This window comes from Typopeltis vanoorti, chromosome 24 (genome assembly GCF_054136105.1).
Source record: "Typopeltis vanoorti isolate ZY-2024b chromosome 24, IOZ_Tvanoo_1.0, whole genome shotgun sequence".
Lineage (NCBI taxonomy): Eukaryota > Metazoa > Arthropoda > Arachnida > Uropygi > Thelyphonidae > Typopeltis > Typopeltis vanoorti.
In genome coordinates this window covers 4,924,534-4,949,219 of record NC_143572.1, presented here as the reverse complement: position 1 = coordinate 4,949,219, position 24,686 = coordinate 4,924,534, and the positions used below count along the sequence as shown (strand labels likewise).

Here is a 24,686-nt window from a genome sequence, read left to right as displayed (position 1 = left end):
AACATCCGCATTATACAAGGGTTACCTGTATCACCTTTTTCATTACACTTAAACTATTTTTAACTTTGAATTTGAAAATTGTGCTTTTTTTTTTGTTTTGTTAATGTGCATATGGTATTTTACATAATTTTTAATGTAATTTTTTGTCAAAGGTTAAAGCAATTAACTTTTGGCATTGGATTATTTCCCATTGTGGTGTCAGGGAAGAGAAGGAAAACAAACTGCTCTTGAGATAAAATTTTAGTAAAGCTATGAGCAGCTCATTGTAACACTGTTGGCATTTCAGTAACTAAAGTAATGCATGATTATATATAACATTTGAAAGATAGTTTTTAGAAGATTCCATTAAATGTGGGAACCAGTATGCGTTCTCAGTAATTAGAGGACATTACTGACTTAAAAGGATAAATTGCTGTGTGAAGTTTTGGCAACAATTTAACATTTGGGAGTGAGGTGTACATTACCTATTACAAAATAGCATTGTGCTTTTATTTAGGGGTTAGGCTGTACTGTCTGCTGGACTGTTTGTACAGCAAACATTATAGCCTCACCAATGTACAAAAGCACAATATAATAGGGATTTCTTTCCATTTTGTATTGTGCTTTTGTAACTATGTTCACTGTTCAAAGTCCTTGCAGCTTTCAGACACTAAGCAGGCTTTTTTTTTTTTTTTTTTTTAACTTGGAAGATATTTTTACCTTTTGATCAAAGGGTGCTATGTTTTGGCTTATGATATTGATTATATTACAATTTAAAAAAAAAAAGCCTATATTATCGGAATTTAGCATTTTCTTTTCCATTATTTAAATCCATTTTTTTCCATGAATAAAGTTAAATATATTAAAATTATGTTTAGTTCTAATTAATGTCTCGACTTCATTTGACAAGGAAATTATTGGCTCCAGTGATCTATAGAGCATACATTCCAAAAGTAGGTGAAATGTTCAATTAATCTTTTGCTGGTCATGCCTTGTTTTCGTGTTGTTTAATTTTGACGGTATATATCAGAACACAGAATGATAAGTAAATAATTATTTATTGACTTATTGCTAATATTTCGCTGGTGTTATAACCAGTATCTTTAGAGCACAAAAACACAGTTTGTCACAGTATGTGACTACAAAAACATGGTGTAACAAAGGGACTAGTTTAAAAAATTGTAGCAACAACACAGAGACTTAAGTCCTGATTGGTGCCCTCTATGTTTAAAAAAAAAAAACGGAGAAAAAACAGGTACTAGTTATGTCTTAAGATGACTGTCTCCCAAATCTTAGCCAAATTTATACAGTTGAGGTTCAGAATATGCTTCAAGGCTTCTGTGCAGTACTTTTGTTTTCTTCCAGTTGATCGTGTGTGCAGGGATATCCAAAGCATGGTCTGCTAGGCCCGACTTGCCATAGCAATATTGCCGGATGTATCTTTTATGTTCACTGATATGGATGTCCACAGTTCTTCCTGTTTGACCGTAGTAAGCTTCACATGAGTAGGGTACTTCGTAGACTTCTGGATGTGATAAAGGAGAGATGCTGTCCTTGGGTGAACGGATGATAGTTGCTAACTTGACACACAGTCTGAATACAGTGTGTGTAGCTGATGTTTATTGAGAACTCTAGATATCTTTTCCGATGTTCTTTTAATGTATGGGAACCATCAAAATATTAGCAATAAGTTAATAAATAATTATTTACTTATCATTCTGTGTTCTGATATATACCATCAAAATTAAACAACATGTATGACAAACACAAGCCTTTCTACATCTTTATGCCTTGTTTTTCAACCACAAATAACAGGTTTAGTAGCCTTGCTGGTGCAAAAAGCGAGTACAGAATAAGAATTTTTTTTTCTCTTCAAGTATACATATATACATATTCTTAGCAATCCTCAATATGGATTGCTAAGAATGTTTGTATATTTGAGTGAGGGGAATTCTTATTTTGTGTACTTTTTGTGCCAGCAGGGCTACCACCTGTTTCTGTCATTTGTGTGGTATGAATTTAACAGCTGTGACCAGCAGAAGAGGCCTCGGATATTAACATGACTCCTCTCTAAAACCAAAGACAAAGAAAGTGAATCTGTTGCATGGGAGTTCTTGTACAGTTTTGTATGAATTATACAGAATAGTATCCCTTATAAGTTTGCATTAGTATTATCCTTTTATGCCTTTATATGAAAAAAGATGTAATTCAGGTTCTTGCAAACTAATTAATATTAAATATGAATTCTTGAATTAATAGTTGCTTCTCCCTTCCTCCCAAAAATATTTTAATCTTACAAAAAAAAATTTCTAGCAGGACTTAAGATAAATTTACTCAGTTACATTTCACAAAATTACTACTTATAAAACAAACTACCAAAGTGTCCTGATGTCATAGACACAGCACTATTCTAAAAGAAATTGACTAGCAGATTATCCACTGAAACAAATTGACCTTGTATAATACTGGTGTCCAAATTTTTGGATGAATACTCTTTCTGAAGATTACAACTACAAATTCAGACAAACCAGCTTGTGGCAATACGTATAACTGATTTTGAGTAGAAAGCAGGTACACATTCAAATTTTTGAATCGCATGCAAAGAACCACATGGTAGCGCTCAACACGATGATAAAAGGCTGTTCTAAGTGAATTGTGTTTGAAGGAAGCTACTTTCATGAAAGATTAAATGAAGGAATAGCATTGTATCCCAGCTCTGGACTTTCAAACCAATGGAATCTATTAAAGATGTTTACTAAGAGATCACCCTCGCTCTACCATAAAGCATGAAAACAAAATTTTGGTTATTATCATCATCATCAAATTCCTGACATGTATCCTCAAGGGGTGTACAGGATATGATACTACTACATGAAAAATTTACACCACTACTAACTTCCTATCTACAATTTTCCTCCAAATCAGTCTGTTACTTGTCAAGACTCCAACATTACCAGATCTTATATTTCTATAGTCTAAGGCACTTTGCCCTATCAATCCACCTATATCTTGTTCTTACTCTGGGTTGTTTTCCTGGCAGAAAACACTTGTTTTGATAATCTTTCTTCGCTCATTCCGTTTAAGTGACCATACCACCTGAGATTAGCTCTGCTAATGCATTCCTGGATGCAGGCAATGTCAAGTTGTTTCCTAATATCCTCCTTTTTAATATGATATTGCCATTGATACCATCTGTTCATGCCTTTAATCTTTCTCAGGACTCTCATATCTGTGGTCTCTAGTCTTTGGTCAAGTGTTTTACTTCTGACCCAGCTCTCAGATCCATAAGTTAAAACTGGTTTGAACACTGTCTTGTATAAAGCTAATTTAGCGTTCTGACTAATTTCTCTCTTATTCCATATGAATTTATTCAGTTGACTTCCTACCATACCAGCTTTGTTGATTCTGTTGATTATTTCCATATTTAATTTACCATCTTCACTAAAAATCATGCCTAAGTAGCTGAAATGTTTTATTTGTTCCACTGATTCCCCATTCACAACACAGTTGACATTTTCAACAATTCTGCCTATTTTCATTGTCTTTTTAATGCTGACCATCATACCATATCTATTACAACAATTATTCAATTTAGTCAGGGAATCTTGCAAACTTGTAGCAGATTTATTTAGAAGTATAACATTATCTGCATAAAGCAAAGAGTTGACATTAACATCTCCGATTTTGATATCATGTTTAATACCACTTTCCTTCATAATGTGATCCATATAGATAATGAATAACAGAGGGGATAATATACATCCTTGTCTCACACCAGATTTAACATTAAACCATCTTCCTGTACTTCAATTCTAACTGCTGACTTACAACTCAAATAAAGACTAAGTATTGCTTGATATAATGCCCCATATAACTAGCGTATTGAATAGCTTCTCTCTTGGCACCTTGTCATATGCCTTTTCCAGATCGACAAAACTTAAATACAGATCTTTGTTATATTCCCATGCTTTCTTGACTATTTGTCATAAAGTGAAGATCTGATCCTGACAGCCTCTATTTGGCCTGAATCCAGCTTGTTCTTCACCAAGCTTTTCTTCCACAATTCTTCTCAACCGTTTCTCAAGTATACTTGCATAGATCTTGCCAGGAACACTCAGTAGGGAAATACCTCTGTAATTCTCACATTCAGTTTTATTTTCCTTTTTATATATGGGTACTTTTAGAGCTCTATTCCAATCGTCGGGAATTCGTCCATCTGTCCAGGCTTTCTGAACTATTTAGTGCAGCCACTGTAAGACTTCTATACCAGCATTTCTGGTCGAATATCATCTACTCCTGCTGCCTTTCCACATTTCAATCCTTTGATGGCTTTTTCTACTTCAAGTATGGATATGTATTCCTGACTGTATCCCTGTTGAGTGTTTTTTACCACTGTGCTATCACTGCTTGTTTCATTTAGCAATTTCTCGAAGTAATTACTCCATACTTCAAGGATTTTTCATGTCACCTTTATCATCTCTAACTCCATTTCTGAGCATCTTCAACAATCTCCAGAATATTTTGCCACCTTCTTGATATTTATTTTCAATGTTCTTGCCAAAGTCCTCCTATGACATTTGTTTAGCTAATTTTTCACAGTGTTTCTTTTTCTTACATTTGTCTCTGTATTCTCTAAGAGCACAAGCTGACTTATTTGCCAGGAACTTTTGATATGCTTTCTTCTTTTCCTTCACTGCATCTTTTACTTCTTGTGTCCACTATGGAGTTCTGATTTTCTATCCTTGCAGACAACCTCACCACATGCCTCTCTGGCTGAATCAATCAGGTTTGATTTCTGTTCTCAAACTCTTTCATTTTTTTCTTCAATAATCTTTGCGTATTTTAGTGTACGGTTCACATCTGAGAGCTGCTCAACTTTTATTCGCTTTAGAACTTTCTTACATGTTATTCTTTTCAATATGAAATTCAATTTTATCCTGCTCAAGGCTAAATAGTAATCACTTTTAATTTCAAACCTTACAATCTGGTGTCCTGCACCACGGAGAAGGCATCACTATCAACAATAACATAGTCAATGAGATTTTTCTTATTCCTTGCTTCTTCTCTCCATGTGAATTTATGCACATTTTTATGTTGGAACATTGTGTTAGTAATAACCAGTCCATGTCCTGAGCAGAAATCCAACAGGTATTTGCCATTATTATTAGCTTTGCTCTTTTCTCCAAATTTTCTCAAAATATTTTTGTATTTCTGACAATCATTTCCTATTCTACTGTTTAGATCCCCAACAAGGACCAACTTTTTCTTTTTCATTGTGCCAGTTGCTTTCTCTAAAGCCTCAAAAAATTCCTCCACTTCTACCTTAGTAGAACCTTCTGTGAGACCATAGGCCCAAATAAGTCTCATTGTTATAATAACAAAATGTAATCAACACACTATGGCAGGTCAGCTTGTAAGGTGGCTCCATTCAAGCACAGGTACAGAGATATCTTGACAAACTGTGGCAAGATGTCTGTGATAGGTAGGCCCCAATATGCCCAAATGTCTAGTCTGCGTCCTTTTATCCACTGCTTATTGTAGAGCGTGTTTTCAATTGTATTGTTTCCATAAAAATTTGACAAGACATCAATGGGCTAATGTACTCTTTTCAGATGAGAGTTGTTTTAGTTTTTGCTCCAATTCTAGACAACACTTGATCTAGCATGGAAGTGGTACTGCTTGCCATCACAAGAATATTCTTATAGGAGATGGATACGGCAGTCCTGGGGTTTGTTGTTGGAAGGCGTTATGTTTAATAGACATACCAAGCCACAAGTGCTGGAAGAAGGGACTATGACTGGTGAATGCTATTGCAACGAAGTTCTTCAGTGTCATGTTCAATTGTTCCATGGTGCTGAAGGCCAAGAATTTATTTTTATGGATGACAGTACCAGCAGTGGAGACAGGATATTAATTGAATCAAGTGGCCAGCACACTCCCCAAAAAACACTTTTGGGGCACAATAGGGAGATGCATTGCAGCTCGAAATTCCCCTCCAGAAAACAAGGCCTTATCCTTTCTCTGAAGGAGAAGTGTGCCTGTTTGCCTCAAGAACTCTCTGAATCACTCTGTGCTAAGCATGGTACAATGTTGTGAGCTACATTGCAATTCAGGGTGGACGTATTCCATACATAGTTTTCTCCATACTATAGAAAAAACTGTCTCTCTGCATAGTTTTCTGTAAATACTGTACATTAATTACATAACTACATACTTTGGAAATTTGTAACTTTTGCCAAAAGTGTATTGAAATTTAACTTGTATCAAATTTATAAGATATTTGTGTAACATAATTTATTAGTATGCTGGCAATAAATTTGTCCATATTTGACTGTAGTCATGAAAAATTTTTCATATACAGGTAAAAATGTAGGTTCATCTTTAGCTTTTGGACACCAGTGTATGATTATCAGGAATTAGGGATGATCCTTTCTTGAAGCTGTAATCTTCATCACCACATAAGGGATGACAAAACATTTTCCATAACTTTCTTCCTCTAACTCAACATTTTCAAATTTAAATTTAAAATTTAAAGCTTTTGCAACAGCTGAGTTATTGCAGATGAAAGTAAGTCCAATATAAAATTTAAAATATCAACAAGTAGGTGTAGAATTGCTTCATTTATGAGATATTCTTTAAAAATGAGATTAGTAATTGCTAAAAAAAGCAGGAGGGGGATTTCGAAAGAAAAGCTGACATGAAGTGTAATAATTGTAAAAATTGCAATGATTATCCTTTATCAAATTTAGGAAACTGAAAAAAAAAAAATAAATGTAATGGTTATTACCATCAAAATCTGCATCCCAAAAATTGAGCACCGGTATTTGGGTTGAGAATGTAAATCACAGTCTGAAAACCTAGGAAAATAATAATTATAAAGATCTGCTTTGTTTGGAGTTAGAGATAATGTTAGCTATATAGTATAAGTCAAGCAAATTTATACTTGGAACTTGGAAATTTCAAAAGCATATAATCCGTGTCATGAGTGGACTTGATCTCTAAATTGTCCATGACAGCAGACAGTAATTATATCAATGCTTTGTGGTTAATATATTTTAACTTTAGTAGATTAATTTCATTACTTTAGAAATATTATTTTACTGTTTCAAGTACAATTTTGTTGTTGGCTTATCAGAACTAATAACCTGGGTGGAGTATACACCTGGGCACTCTCCCCAGTATAGCAGAGGTAGGCTCAACAATTTATGTAAAAAGTGTTGTTATTTTATATATTAATGTACTGTTTTCAAAAATTCTAAATAAAATTAAAAACTGAAGCATTCTTCATTCTAGGTCATGCATAATTAGCATTGATATCCAGTGGGGGGGGCGAGAGCATAGTTGTGATACTGTCTTATACTATAAGGATAACTTCATTCTCCTTATCACTGGAAGAAGGAAAGTTTAATATTTGTATATAGTATAGCATATACAATTTATACTGTTAACTTTAGGAAACAGTTTCCTTCAACATTTTGACCAGAATTTAACTTCTGATCATATCACACTCTGAGCATGGCTTTCAGTTTCACCAGTTCTTAACTTTAAAGAGATTTTATTTCTTGTGCACTTTCATTGGGATTTCACCCCCTTTGCATTCCTTTGAGTTAATATAAAACAGTGGATAGTAGATGGAGTATGAGATGCCATCCATTCACCACTTTTCATGTAAAATAATCTTCTAATGAGAGTAGATTTTTTTGACTTTGACAGTGCTTACAATAATAATAAATCAATTCTGAAATACTGATAATTATGCATAGAAGATTTCACTATTGGCTTTAGTTCTTTCGGAGTTCAGAAACTGAAAATAGAAAAAGTCAACTTCTTTAATTGAAAAAATGTTAACTGAACCTGTTTCACTATTCCAAAGGGATCCTTGTAACATCAGTAACTATTCAATTATTAATTGTAACTATTACCAATCAACTCCCCTCCCTCCCAATCTGAAAACATTGCAACATGTGGTGGTCTCTAATAGTACCATTTCACTTGACTAGGTAATGGTTTTTGCAAACTATTTGTCCGTATCCAAAGTGCTTTCACTAATGTTTTGGATTCTGATTAATGTTGAAAATTACAGAAATGATCTGTTAGTTCCAGAGGTATTCTGATGAGTTTAAATTCTGATACTTTTGGAAAGGCTATTAGAAGCTTGCACCTTTTTTTTTAAATTTTATTTGAATGCATGAAGTAAGATATTTAAATGTAGCAGATTATTGCATAAGATAAAACTATAAATATTAGTGTGCAATTTTTTTATATAATTTATTTTGCTCTTTTTTTCTGATGTTCTGTATCTGGCAAGTTTAGCACTTAATTACAAGCAGTCTTCAGTCTTATGCATAGTTGCTTACTGAAAGTTGTATTGTAAGTCGAATCATATGGTATCTGCAGTGTTAAAAAGTAAATAATTGTCATACTTGTCATTAACAAGTACATTTAAAATTGTTATTCTGCATTTGGACATTTTGTTCACAAATATAATAGTTATTTGAAGAGCTAGACTAAAATTATTGCTGAACCAGTTCTCAAAAATGTTTTGTGTAATCAAGCATTTATATTAGATTTTCAAACAACTAGAAGGAATCCCTTTGAATGGGTTTTGAAAACCATTTCTGAAATGATATCTCACTAAGTTTTAGTTTAAAATCACCTGCAGGATTGGACCCAAGCAAAAGGATATCTTTGGAAGCATTATGACCTGGTAAAGATCAGTTGTTTTGCAGGTACTTTCTGGGTTGAATTCTGGGATCTATGAATTTTCCACAGGGTCCAGTTTCATTTGCATTAAATATCCAATGAGCACTTTCTCATTAATTTTAGCTAATGTTATTTATTCAAGTATAGAACCATAAAGTTTCAGTAATATACTTTAGCTAAAGTTTTCCAAAAACATACAATCTGCTTCTTCATATGAACTAATGGATTTGACTCTCACTTGGATTTTGTGAAAATTGTTCTTTGCTTTATATATAACAATCCAACCTCTACCAGCATGCCTCTCTCGCCGCTCTTGTTTTAGATTCTCAAAATGCTCCTTGCTTTTTCCTAACTCATTCACAAACTCAGTGGTGCATGATGTTTAGTTTAATCCTGAATCCAAATCATTAATTTTTCAGCATGAGCAATAAGTCTTATTTACTACTCAGTTGTCATTGGATATTGCATTTGACTCCTGCTCTTAATATTCCTCTTAATTCTTACTTTATTATGATGGTTGCCACTATCCTATGAAGAATATCCAAGGCCTGGCTGATTCTTGTTGCCACCTCACCTTTTTTGTTAGAACACTCAAGCACATCATTTGTGTGGGCATTGCTACCATTTTACATTTATTGGTGGTCGATGGTGTGGCAGGATTCAAACCTGCAATCTCTTGGCTGGAGAGCAGACACGCTCTCCAGCCAAGAGATTGCAGGTTTGAATCCTGTCATGGGCATAGATGTTTGTGATTGTCCTACAAACTGTGTATGGAAAGGGAAGCTGTGACCCTACTACTTATTCTAGCAGAAGACTTTACTCCCAAAACCCTGTGTTGTACAGGAGTGACCATACAGCATCTACAGACATCAAATGTGTTTTTGTTGAAGCCAAAAATATCACCAGCACTGCATCTTCTGTTTTTCAGACATTGTAAAGGGTAAAACAATGGTGTATGTTGTAAACAAGCATGCTTGTTACGTTTTGTTTTGTCTAGACTTGGCTGAGCACCATACAATAAATGTCATAAGCAGGGCTCCAGAAATTCTTTCACCCACTAGCCACAGGCAAGTTATCAGGGACAAGTGCATTTTGAGCATCGTTCTAGATGCATTAATTTTTTTTTTTTTTTTTTTTTTTTTTTTTTTTTTTTTTTTTTTAACTTTAAAACATCTCATTCATTGTCAAGTTATTTGATTTCAAGTGGCTGCCAACAAATTTATTACAGAAGTTTTATTTTCAAAGTTGGAAATAAAACTTCTGGATCTGAAATCCTTAATCCGAACGCTATAGCATTTCTTTTTAAAGAATCACAAAAACATTTGCAATTTTAGTTGCCAATTTTCTCTACAAGTCATAACTTAATCCATCAAATTTCTGACATGTACCCCCAAGGGGTGTACAGGATATGATAGTACTACATGAAAATCTTAATCCAGTAATCTTTAACTTCTTCCTTCCTTTTATCTCCTTTTAAGGCTCAGAACTTTAAAAACTTTTCATACAGTTCATGAAAGACTATGAAAAAAAAAACAGACATCAAGTGTGTTTTTGTTGAAACTAAAAATATCACCAGCTGCATCTTCTATTTTTCATACATTGTAAATGGTAAAACAATGGTGTATGTTGTAAACACACATGCTTGTCACGTTTTAGAACAGACATTAAAACATTAACCTGGCATGTCTTCTTCCCACAATAGTTGTTTTGGTGTCATTGTCACAACATCACAGTTGATAACTTTTAAACATTTTTCTTTCTGTATGAAACACTTCGTAAATATCCACAAAATATCCCATAATTTCTCTCAAGGCAGAATATATTGTGTTCTTTTCACTCCATGAATGCTCAGCTAGATGTCACACACAAAATTTGTTTGTCATGGAGTAATTAAAATAAGTTGCCATTATGTGTTATAGTTCTGCTACTTTTATTTATAAACAGTGATAAAGATTTTCATATCATGAATACATTTAAATTAAATTCCAGTTATTTCCAATTAAATAAATTTTTAATCAAATCATGCTTCATTTAGATCAATATTAACTGTACACATATATGAAGTACACATAACATATTGTTACGGGATATGTAATACAGTCTATTATAAAACAAATTAATTGTATTTTCTAGCAATATAATTTCATTAACAATATAAGAAGCTGGTAATTATAACAAATTAAAATTGGCACAATCTAAATACTGTAGTACTTGTATATACTATATTTTTCCGTGTATAAGACAAACCCTACCTTTTTTGAACCCAAAATTAAGAAATCAATATTTTAAAACATAAAACAGAACACATTTGATATTTTTTTAAATATTCAAAGTATATTTAGTAATTAGGTAATATTTTTAAGATATATACTAAGAAATTATGCATCACTCTCAGTTCCGGGCATATCGTTTTTTATTTTCGGACATTTTTATGGGCTAGCGCTCAAAATTTTGTTAATATATTGACTTATCCTGCCAACAAGTTGTAGATGTATGAATGCTTTCAAAGTTCTGATTGGTTTATTCAGAATCAGCCGTTAACGACATCAATCAACAGAGTTAACAAAGGCCAGTGATTTGCGGAAGCCTGTTCGTGGAGACAGGGTACTGACACTTTCGCCACAGCAGCAGCGGATCTCTCAACCTACATGTATAAGATGATCCCCAATTTTTGGTCGAAAAAAAGTATAGTCTTATACATGGAAAAATACAGTGTCTCTTATTCTTCCAACATCTTTTACCCTTAAGTAGATGTATGATTGTAATATAGCATTGTCCTAAGCTTATTTTTCCAGTTTGCAACATGAAGTACTTTAGTGTAATTAAATGCTTGAAAATCATACATAATGAAAGTAAATTTTAATACTATTAAAGTTGTGAACTATATTGTGTTGTAAATTTTAAACCCACGTTAAAGGAAAGTATATTTTTGTATAATTGCATGTAATGTGTAATGAGAGTTAAAGAAGGTATTATTTTGTTATGTCATCATAACATTTAGGTTTTTCAAACACTGCCTGTAATAATATTTATAAAAAATAGACCAACACTTTGGGTGAGTAAAGTGTTTTTGTGACTAGTGGATTTAAGTTGTATTTCTAGAATCCTGGTCATAAGTAGTCAAAGTGCTGGCTTGTCTTGGATTATATTCCTTTATCATTGAACATTCTAAGTCCAGATCACCATCATTCAAGTGCTGACTGTACTAAAGCTTTAAATTAAAGATACTAAGAATTATACACTTGGTTTAATCCTTTATCCAAGTGTAAACAAGCTTACTCCTGAACTATTTTCAGAACTGGGGCAACTCGTATATATAGAAGCGTATGAATTCACATCACTTGCCTTAGTATCCTATGCATTGTGGGAAAGGTCACTACCCAGACCGGTTTCGACTTTTATTGAGGTCTCTTCACTTGTTTGCTTACACTTGGATAAAGGATTAAACCAAGTATAAAATTTCTTGGTATCTTTAATTTATAGTATAACCAAGTGGAAAAACTTCCAACAACTATCTCTAATCCAGAATAATTGAATAATAAGGTGTGACCCTTTTTGGCAACTCATATATGAAAATATGACTCTTCAACCTTGGTATCACCTCTGGGTTTGGTTCCCACTGAAGAGACCCCAATAAAGGTCAAAACTGGTCTGGGTAGTGACCTTTCCCATAATGCATAGCATTATACATACCCATAAGGATGTGCTTTGCATTATGGGATACTAAGGTAAGTGATGTGAAGTCATAAGCTTCTATATATATATATATATATATGAGTTGCCCTAGTCCTGAAAATAGTTCAGGAGCAAACTTGTTTGCTTACACTTGGATAAATGATTAAACAAATTACATAATTTCTTGGTATTTTTAATTTATAGTATAATTAAGTGGAAAAACTTCCATTTACTAAAGCTTGATGAAATTGACAAAACTAATTCTATATTATAAATTGCAGATTCTGACACTTTTAATTTTGTTTTGTGCCTCTTCTATTTTAATGATGACAAGTTTGGATATGACTGTTTTATTAATGGTTATTCATAACCAAATATGGTGTCCCCATACTTATGAAGAATAAATTTTCTTGTGGTAGTTTTCATAACAAGAAAGTTTTCAAAAATTTGCAGAATGCACTGATAAGTTATAAGTAAATCATAGACTTTGAGTAATAATAAAGTGATTCATTAACTTTGTAGTCATTGTACTGTAGTATAAACCCTGAAGAGGCTCATGTTTTTTTTTTTTTTTTTTTTTTTGAAGTATTTAAAATATTTTTATTTTTAATATCTGATCCACACATGAAAGGCCACAAGACCTATAGCACATTAGTGCCATGTGTGGGCAAGAGGAATAGAAGAAAGGAGGAATCTGTTCACATTTTGCTTGAACAGCTAGAGGTTGTAATCTTTGAGGAAGGCAGAATGGGAGGAGACTTCCAAAGAACAGAAGTAGATGGAATGAAAGAGGCAGTGAAGTTCTATGCTAAATGCTGCATATATTTCAACATGAATATATAACTTATTTAATTTTTAATATATAATAAATATAAAAAATATATTATACCTTATTACTGAAATACCCTAAACACCAGTCTGATATACAACCAATGCATTATTCATTGTATTAAGCAAAGAAGCAATATTGGAATCATGTTCTTGCAGTGTCCTTTGCACCTGTAATGTGTAATGGTTTTCAAATTTTATTGAAATTTAGGCTGTTTCTTGGCAAATGGATTCATTTAAGACAATTAATCTTTGTATTACAGATGATTTAATGCTTTTTTTTTTCTTTTTTTTTTTCAAATGGGAACTAGACATTTAAATGAATTAAAGTTAAAATATTGAATTCATTTGTAATTATTTAATTAATTAACTTTATAGTAAGAATTTCATTACTTTAATTTTAAAATCTTAAATATTTTAGAAAAGGATAATCATCTTTCTAGCCAAGTAGCAGCAAATATAAATTTGTACTATTTTTGATAGCTTTTCTTACAAGGCACCACTTTTTGAATTACCTAGATATTGCACTTGAATGAGGGAGTGAGTGAGAGATGACATTTTAAACAAAAGCACATATTTCATGTTCTGAAATGCCAAGTCCTACTCATGAGAAAGTAATCATACTTATATCAGATACACCATAAGAAATCATTCATGTTTCCAGTGGTCTACCTGATACAGGTGTGATTACTTTCTCGTGATACAGGACTGCCTGATAACTTTTAGTGAAAGTTTTGTTCATCATTCCCTTGTTAAAACAAGAGTTTTCATCCTTTTTTGGAAATGTATAGTTATAGCCTTTACACTTTTTTTTTGGAATAATATTCCTGAACCTTGAGGGTACATATCAGGAAATTGATGCAAGAATATTTTTATATTCAGTACATACTTCTGTATCTACAATTTGTTTATAGATATAAATTTAGAACAAGTCTGATTAGTGATATATGAAGCAAAGGACACAGTTATATATATAAAACTGTGCTTTAATCAGAACTTCTTGAATTTGTTCAGTATGACTTAATAAAATTGTGAATGAAAGTTGAAATTAATATGCAGCATTTCAAAGTAGCTTTTGTTATTTTAAATGAATATAATAGTTTAATTAATACTTTATAAGCATAAATTTTGATTTCTGCCAATATACTAACTCTGTTTTTACATCTCCCTGAAAGACGCCCATTTTCCCAACAGGAACAAAGTCCTGGAAGTAATAGAGAATGCAGTAGTAGTCGCAGCAGTACAAGTTCATGTGGGAACAAAAGTCCAAAGCATCACAGCAGTTCTGGTGGAGAGAAGAGTCCTTTACACCACACAAGTTCATGTGAAGAAAAAAGTCCTCCTCATCATAGTAGTTCAGGTGGTGATAAAAGTCCACACCGTCGAAGCAGCAGTTGCAGTAGCAGCACCTCTGTTCATTCTATTAAAAAGAGAAGCAAGAGTAGAAGTAAAAGTAGAGAGAGGCAAGGCCATGGAAAGGAGCATCACCGTAGTAGAAGCAGAGACAAAAGAGGATCTAGTAGAGATAGAAAGAGTAGAAGTAGAAGCAGGGGTCGATTGACGCGGGATAGAAGTACAAGAAGTCCTCATGACAAACGTCACAGAAGTCGCAGCAGAGATAGGAGAAGTTCTAGAGAGCGGTAATTTTATATTTGTAGCAATCTACATTTGCACAGTTGTTTATTCTAGAATTAAATGTTTTTATTGTCTTTAAAAACATAAATTTATTGCATATACACTGTCATCAAAATAATCAGATATATTTAGTTTTATATCAGTTTTGAAGACAGTTTGTATACATTACTTTAAGGTAAGAAATAAAATATAATGATATTATACTTGATTATACACTCATCATATTATTGCAAGAAGTCAGCTGTTTCTGCAAATTAGCATAATTAATAATCGGAAGTGGCAAAATAGTTAATTCTCTCATCTCATCTTCCTTTTTTTTCCTTTTTCTTTTTTTTTTTTAACCCTCTTTTACCTTGCAGTGTTGGAAAATTTCACAGGTTCCACCAAGATAGTTGATTCTCTTGGATTAAAATCTTATAAATCGGACCTGTCTCTGTATTTTCAGCTAGTATAGCAGCAGATTGCAACACCTTAAAACCTTAGAATTGGCCATAATAGAAAAATGATATATAGAATTCAAATTATTAAGTAAAACTTGTTTTTTTTGACCAAATTATAACACTTAGATGTGTAAAACTCTTGCAATTCTGAGTAAATTATAACAATGCATTGACAACAGTCAATGCATTGCTATAATTAATTATCTTAGTCTATAGAAGAATTATTTTATACTTTACTACAAAATGCTAAACTAAAGTCATACATTAGATAGTTATACAGTTCAGAAAACACTCACAAGTTTGCAAATATGCAGTCATTTCTTGCTATAGCAAACTTTGGAAATAGTTTGATGTAGCGGTGTTTGCTGTTGTGAGAGTCATCGTACATAAATTATCATTCTCAGAGTTGACTGGATGAAGGAAACTGGAGTGATACAATATTCCCTTTTAGGCAAATTGGGGAAAACATGGTCTCTTATGTATGCTCTAACTGTAAAAGTGGGTATTCTCTGGTGGATCATACTCTTCAAAGGATAGAGGCTTCATAGGATACTTAATGATTTACTTCTAGTAGAAAATGACTTCTTTAAGTCTTTATGCAAAATGACCCTTAGAACTGTATTTGTAATAGGAAATAATTTTTATTAATTTTTCTATGATAGTACAACATGACAAAATTTCATGCTGACTGTGACGTTGCCTGGTTAAACAAGGCCCCCCCCCCCCCATTGTTTTCGCCAGGGAACCAGGGTGAACAGCGAAAAGTCAGCTACTGGAACAAATCTGAAAACACACTCCAAGTCAACATCACCAGAGTTAAAGATCGGTACTATCAACATAGGAAGCCTGAATGGCAAAGAAATGGAGCTAGCTGAGGAATTAGATAAGTAGCAGATCGATATAATAGGGGTGACTGAAACAAAAAAGACAAAAACTGGTGAGATCTTTCTGAGCAATAAATACAAAATTTTGTATTCAGGCAATGACAAGGAAAAGAAGGAGTAGCCATAGTATTCAACACAAAATACGAGGCTAATCTTCTTGAATGGCAGTCAGTCTCAAGTAGAGTAATGTGGGCAAATATGAGAATGGGGAACTGGACAATGAGACTTATTTGTGCCTATGGTCCCACAGAAGGTTCTACTAAGTTAGAAGAGAGGAATTTTTTGAGGCTCTAGAGAAAGCTACTGACAGAATGAAAAAGGAAAAGTTGGTCCATGTTGGGGATCTAAATAGCAGAGTAGGAAGTGATTGTCAGACATACAAAAATGTTTATGAAAATTTGGAGAAAAGAGCAAAGCTAATAATAATGGCAAATATCTGTTGGATTTCTGCACAGAACATGGACTGGTTATTACTAACACCATGTTCCAACATAAAAATGTGCACAAATTCACAAGGGGAGAAGAGGTAAGGAATAAGAAAAGTCTCAGTGTTGTTGATAGTGATGTTTTCTCCCTTGTGCAGGACACCAGAGTGTACAGATGATTTGAAATTGGAAGTGATCACTATTTAGTCTTGAGCAGTATAAAATTGAATTTCATATTGAGAAGAATAACATGTAAGAAAGTTTTAAAGCGAATAAAAGTTGAGCAGCTATCGGATGTGAACTGTAGACTAAAATACACAAAGATTATTGAAGAAAAAATGAAAGAGTTTGAGAGCAGGAATTAAACCTTGGAGATTCAGTGGCAAGCCTTCAAGAAAGCCCTGATTGATTCAGCTAGAGGCATGTGGTGAAATTGTCTGCAAGGATAGAAAAATTAGAACCCCATGGTGGACACAGGAAGTTAAAGAGGCAGTGAAGGAAAAGAAGAAAGCAAATCAAAAATTCCTGGCAAATAAGTCAGCTTGTGCTCTTAGAGAATACAGAGACAAATGTAAGAAAGCTAAACAGTGTGCACAAACGAGCTAAACAAAAGTCATGGGAGGACTTTGGCAAGAACGTAGAAAATAAATATCAAGAAGGTGGCAAAATATTCTGGAGGTTGTTGAAGAACCTTAGCAATGGAGGAAAGAGTTCTGTAAAAAGAGTTAGAGATGATAAAGGTGACATGAAAACGGGAGAAAAAGATATCCTTGAAGTATGGAGTAATTACTTCGAAAAACTGCTAAATGAAACAAGCAGTGATGACAGCACAGTGGTAAAAAACACTGACCAGGCATGCAGTCAGGAATACATATCCATACTTAAATTAGATAAAGCCATCAGAGGCTTGAAATGTGGAAAGGCAGCAGGAGTAGATGATATTCAACCAGAAATGCTGGTATAGAAGTCTTACAATGACTGCACTAAATAGTTCAGAAAGCCTGGACATAGGGACGAATTCCCGATGATTGGAATAGAGCTCTAATAGTACCCATATATAAAAAGGGAAATAAAACTGCATGTGAGAATTACAGAGGTATTTCCCTACTGACTGTTCCTGGCAAGATCTATGCAAGTATACTTGAGAAACAGTTGAGAAGAATTGTGGAAGAAAAGCTTGGTGAAAAACAAGCTGGATTCAGGCCAAATAGAGGCTGTCAGGATCAGATCTTCACTTTACGACAAATAGTCGAGAAAGCATGGGGATATAACAAAGATCTGTATTTAAGTTTTGTCGATTTGGTAAAGGCATATGACAAGGTGCCAAGAGAGAAGCTATTCAATACGCAACAGTTATATGGTGTCAATGGGGAATTATATCAAGCAATACTTAGTCTTTATTTGAGTTGTAAGTCAGCAGTTAGAATTGAAGGAAGTACAGGAAGATGGTTTAATGTTAAATCTGGTGTGAGACAAGGATGCACATTATCCCCTCTGTTATTCATTATCTATATGGATCACATTATGAAGGAAAGTGGTATTAAACGTGATATCAAAATCGGAGATGTTAATGTCAGCTCTTTGCTTTATGTGGACGATGTTATACTTCTAAATAAATCTGCTACAAGTCTGCAAGATTCTCTGACTAAAAATTGAATAACTGTAGTAATAAATTTGGTATGAAGGTCAGCAATAAAAAGACAATGAAAATAGGCAGAATCATTGAAAATGTCAATTGTGTTGTGAATGGAGAACCTGTGGAACAAGTAAAACATTTTAGCTACTTAGGCACGAATTTTAGTGAAAATGGTCAATTAAATATGGAAATAATCAACAGAATCAACAAAGCTGGTATGGTGGGAAGTCAACTGAATAAATTCATATGGAATAAGAGAGAAATTAACATCTCCGATTTTGATATTGCTAGATAGGAAGTTAGTAATGATGTAATTTTTTTCATATATTACTATCATTTCCTGTGCACCCCTTGAGGGTACATGGCAGAATTTGATGATGATGAAGGGCAGCTCCTAAAAAAAATAACCATCAGAATAACTTAACACAGCTTGGTTGAAATTTCTACGATGTGACTTTTTATTTACTGAGGTTTACTTTGATGCTTTTGCAAATAGTGCACCATTCATCTTCATAAGTATGGTAGTTACAGCTTGTCACTGATACATGACTAATGTGAATTTCAGGTTTTCCAGAACTTCTATAATATAGTTATGAAAACATTGCAGCACCCTTCATTTGGAAAGACTTGGCTTTACAAAGATACAAAGATTCCTCAAATCATCTGGTTGAAAGTGGCGGGATTTTTCTCTCATTTGTTTATCCCACAAACTGTTCACAAGAATATATGCAGTTAGCAGGTCACCCCCAACAACAAGTTAGTCATCATGTTTGTCTTAAGATTCATAAACTGTAGAACAGAAAGAAAATGAACTATAAAAACCAGAACATTTCATCAGATCTTTGCCTATATTTATTACCATTTAAATTTCTCCGTGAATAATGTTTATGCTTTTTGTAATTTCACATATATTTTCTTTTTGTAAAATGACCCATTTCTAAAACTTTGCGATAATGTTGCTTTGTTTTGTTTATACAGTTGGATAAGTGGTTTGCCAGGGGTTGTATTATTGCATAGATAAATGGCACATCATGAATGTCACTAAATAGTCTAATTTTTTTTTTTTTTCTTTTTTTGTATGTCTCTGTCTTATGAGGATTCACTCTTGCAGTGTTTTTCAGTTATGATCAACTGTCATTATATGATTGATTCTGAATTTGTCGATATGATGGTTTTAGCAAATTGACATTCCTGTGAATCAGCCTATGCACATTTTTGTGATGTCATTGCTCACTGCATTTCAGTGTTTTGTTGAGAGTTAATAATGCCAGATAAAATTCAAAGTATGAGTGCCAAAGAGGACTTAACCTTATTACATTAAATTCTAAAATTAAAATTTTGTGACAAAATAGTGTATTGCCCACTGGAATATGCTACAGGCTAAATTTACTTCCCACCACTGATTACAGTAAAGTGAAAATTGGGATACTAGTAAATACTACCGTTATCAATAAATGTGATAGTCTTATTGCTGAACTTTTAATGATATATTGACCAAACTGGTTGGTGTGTTCTCTTAAGAATAGGTTTTATGTTTGCAAAAATTATTCTAAATTTTTCATTTTGCATAACTGACATAAATTAAAGCTTTATTTTCATCATTCATGTGCATATGTGACTGTTTAAAATGTTATTAAACCATTGCATCTACAGGTGTGTGTGTGGGGGGTGGGATGCAGTGATTATTGTATGACAGTGATCTGGAACCTAACATGTTATGTGACTGGGGTGTGGCTGTAATTTAAAATTGTAATAAATATGTTAAAATAAACTTTATTTACTAAGAAATCAAATACCAGGTTCATGTTGTGTATAAAAGCAACCAAAAAGATTGATCTGGGAGTTTGCCTGCATTTGGCACATTATATGTCTATGTACTACTGTTGTTCACTGACTCTTGAGGCGATCTTGGTTTTTATTGTGTTTATCATAAAAGACAAATTTGTGAGATGAATTTTGTCACCTGATGTGAGACTGCTGCCCTGCTTATTGGGTGACTGAAGTGGCTTGAAAAGTTCCATGTTTAGTGTATAGGGCAAGGTGCCCAGACAATGTAAAAAATAAAAATTAAAAATACAAAAAAAATAAACACCCAGAGTACAACGTACTACAGGTTTGCAAATAACCTTTTGTAGGCAAGAGCAACATTAAAAAAATAAAAAGTCATATACAGCTAAGTCTCGATTAGTGCAGATGATGAATCTCATGAAATGGTTATATCATTCGAATTCACAGTATTAGAATATATATAATTATATGTAAAATATAGTAATCGATTCCAGCTTGACGTTAATAGGTAGTGAAAAATTTTAAACTCATTTTTATATTGTTTATATTGTTTCACTGAAAAATTACAGTGAAGAACAGTCACAGAATATTTATAGAGAGCAAAATAAAAAAATGTTCAAAGTATTTTTTAACTTATGGATCTGAAAGTTGGATTAGAAATAAAGCATTTGAATGAAAGACTAGAGACCACAGATATGAGAGGTATGAGAAAAAGTAAGGGAGTGAACAGTTGGCATCAGTGGTAGAATCATGTTTAACATTTTAAGATATTAGAAAGGAAATTGACATTGTTAGCATTCAAGAATGTGTGAGCAGAGCTAGGGAGAAAAAAAGGTTAGTAAAACAGATGATTTGAATCAAGTTAGATTTGAAACCTATGAATGCAATACTAGTAACAATTTTTCATGTGGCAGTGAGTCTGAAGCCATCTTGTGTGAGGTGAAATCTAACAAGATTAAATACATAGTGTGGTGTTGTTACAGACCTGGTGGACCAGTTGCTAGTGATAGAGAAATGCATCACCAAATAAATACAGTGGGTGCGAAAAGAATAATCATAATGGAGGACTTTAATTATCTGAACATTGATAGGGTAGTTATAAGAAAATTGAAACTGAACTTACTGAGCTGTTGCGAGGCAACTTCTTCAAGCAGCATGTAGCAGAAGGAACTTGTGGTCCAAGAGTGTTAGATCTGATTATAGTGTCAGAAGAGGTTTCACTTAAAGACAACTATTCTGCTTCCAGTTGGTGGCAGTGATCATGCAGTATGCACTTGGGAAGTGGCCAAGTTTATGAATTTTCTGTTCAGAAAAGGTTACCTGCTGAACTACAAAGCAGGAAAATATGACCACCTGAGGGGTATGCTGGTTTCTGTGGTATCAGTTATTGGATATGAAGGATATCAACGGTGCTTGGAAAGTGTTTAAAAATACTTAATGCGATATCAAAATGTGTTCCTAGAGTTTGAAGAATAAATAGAGCAGGAGTGAAATGGATCTGTAATCTAATTAAGCATAATGATGCTGTCAGTTATGATAATTATAAGCAGTAGGCCAGAAGAGTCGCAAATGCTGTAAGAGCAGAGTCTGAATATGAAAAGAAACTGGCTCTGCAAGTTAAAGACACCCCAAAAGAATGAATTTGAAAGAATAACTGCTGAATGCAGATGGACAGATAACTGATGCAGAGGTGATTGCTCAACTAATGAGCAACCATTTTGCTAAAACCTATCAACCTGGTATAGCAACATTGAACTCACTGCTACATCTTTGCCATATGAGGAAACTCATATGAATGAGGAGCTAGCACTAGAGCTGTTGCACAAACTGAATATGAATTCTGCAATAGGAACTGATGAGATATCAGTTCCTATTGCATGAATGCTAAAAGAGTGTTCAGATGAACTGGTTATTCCCTTGACCAAGCTGTATAATTTGAGTCTCAAAACAAGGAAGATTCCACAGGAGTGGAAAGAATATATGGTAATCCCATTGCATGAGGGTTGTGCAAAGGCTCATGTATCCAGCAATCGACCGATCAGTATCTCAGGAGTGGTGGTGAAGATTTTGGAAACGTTGATTAGGGCTCGCATTCAGAAATGGGTTAATAGAGAATCAGTACTTTGCAGTGAACAAGATGAGTTTACTAAGGGAAGGTCATGTTTTAGCAACTTGCTCAGTTTCTATAATGTTACCACTGAGTTAGACAAGGGGAATGGATATACCATGATACTTTTGGATTTTACTAAGGCTTTTGACAGAATACAGCATGCAAGACATAAATTGCAGAGCATGGGATTGGGTTATAAACTGTTGGCATGGATAATAGGATGGCTGATTCACAGATATCCAGAAGTCGTATATGGGATAGTGTGAATCTGCAAGATTCAAGGTAACCAGCGTTTTGCCTCAAAGGTCGGTGCTTGGTCCATTGTTATTCAATATGTACATTAATGACATTGGGAAGGATTTGACATGCAAAAAGAGCTATTTGCTGATGATCCAAAGATAGATAATGTAATCAGGAGTGCTGTTGATATGCAGTACTTGCAGAATTGACTTGAATTAGCTCGAATTGTGGGCATGTGAGAATGGCTGTCATTTCAATGTTATTAAATGTGAGGTGTGGCATTTGATATCTAATCACTTGGGTGTGATTAGATATCAAATGTCATATTATATTGGTGGGATTGTTTTATAAGAAACTGATGAGGCTAGGGATCCTGAAATTTTAGCAGACAGGAAGTTGAAGATCAGGGGGATCATATAGCAAAAATTGTAAATTCAACTTAGAGAATAATGGCAATGCTGAAACGAACACTGACATGTAAAGATAAGGAAATCATTTCGCCTCTTTACAAGGCTTTAAGACCTCACTTGGACTATTGCACACAGGTATGGTCTCCTGGTTTCCGTTGTAATTCTGATATAGCGGAGAGTGTTAAATGGTATCAGGATTGTGGAACACTGATTATGAAGACAGATTGAGAATTTGTAGACACAGACAGTGTAGTAGTCTACATTTGTAGACTATACAGCAATGTTAATTTTATGGAGGGTGAGGAAAAGATGCAAGAGTATCCATGGAAGTTGAGAGTGAATGCTGTCTAGAATGGGGATTAGAGCTAGATTTTTCTCTCATAGAGTAGTGCTTGATTGGAATGAATTGCCTTTGGATGTTGTGTGTGCATGTAGTGTAAATGAATTTAAAAAAGATTATGATAGCTGGTGTGTGTAGTATGTGGCCTTCCTTGATGAGTCCCTGACTCCCTGGAGGTTATAATAATAATAAAAGCAAGCACTTTATGCCAAAATGGCAGGAAAGAGACCTAGAGGAAGTCCATGATCTAAGTAGATTGATTCAGTCAAGTGCCTGAAGAACGAAAGGTTAGATACAGTAATATTGGAGTGCTGACAAGTAACATACTAATTTGGAGTAAATTTGTTGATAAGAGATTACTAATAAGGTAAACTTAATAATGTATTGTTGTCATAGTAGCCTTGACCACCTTGAAGGTACATATCAGGAAATGGGTGATTTTTCTCTCGTCAAGAGTATATACTCCTTTTATGATTGTAATTTCTTAGGTGGCAGTTTCTTTCTTCTGTTTCTTAGCTTTCTTTTCTTTAAAAACTTGAAAGATTTAAAACATTTTCTATGTTCTTCCTAAAATCTTCCCATTACTAGAATTTTAGGCCATTTTTACATGTAACTTAGTTTTCTGACAATTTTCTACAGAGTATATGTCAGTTTGCTAGTCAGGAACTTTGTGTCATTTTGTCTTTTCACGAACATCTTCAATTTTCCACATCTACCATGGAAGTCTGTTTTTTCTATCTTTAAAAATAACTTTCTCACAAGATTCTATTTGTTAGATCACAGTTTTCTTGATATTTTGCCATTCAGTCACCAGTAGTTTGCTATAGCAAACCTCTAGGGACCAGAGAAATAGTTTGTCATAGTGCAAGGCTTTCTATGGTGAATTCAGGAAAAAAAGACTGAATCCCTTCACTCCATTCCCATGAAACAGGGAAACAGAACAAAAGAAAATAATGACACGTTTATGACTGTAATCGTGTGTGTATGTTCACAGGACCGGTTTGCCTGTTCCGAGGGATGAAAAACCCTCATCCTCTGTATGAGACCAGATAACTCAACTTTAGTCGAAAGAGACCAATTAAAAGTTCCTCACATTGTGGACCGGAATCCAACCCAGGTCTTTCCGATCAAAGGGCTTTATCTATACCGACTGAGCCATGGAAGCTTCCTGTAGTTTTATTTAGCAATATCTCACATGCTTTAGTGTACTTTGCATTTCATTAATGTCACTTATGTTGACATGGTACTTCTGTAATCCTTTGATCGTTATGTGGATAGTACCTGCCTACATTTCTGCTGAAGTTGGGTTTATTCCAGTAGCTGACTTTTCACTCTTCACCCTAATTATATAATGAAAATAGTTGCACCATATTTAACTGAGAAACACTCAGCTGGCATAACATCTGTTTATTATTTCACCATGTTTGTGGTTTAAGCCAATAAAGAATACAGCTTGAATGGCTGTCCCAAATTTCCATATTATTTTTATTTTATTCATGATCAAAATGTTTAAAAATATCTTGTTTTGAAATGCTTTCAATTTTAAATCACATTGTTGAGTGTTTTTGTTAGAAAATGTTAATCTTTTCCCTG

At 33.7% G+C, this 24,686-nt stretch overlaps 1 protein-coding gene across 5 annotated transcripts in view; it reads left to right on the top strand.

The window, feature by feature from the left end:
- LOC150092901 (uncharacterized) overlaps positions 1 to 24,686 on the top strand; it is a 143,068-nt gene that overhangs the window by 104,632 nt on the left and 13,750 nt on the right. For all 5 annotated transcript variants that reach the window (XM_090414042.1, XM_090414041.1, XM_090414039.1 and 2 more), the window contains one exon: positions 14,380 to 14,825. In XM_090414042.1, the coding sequence (XP_090270168.1) occupies positions 14,380 to 14,825 (446 nt within the window). The remainder of the gene's footprint in view (positions 1 to 14,379; positions 14,826 to 24,686) is intronic.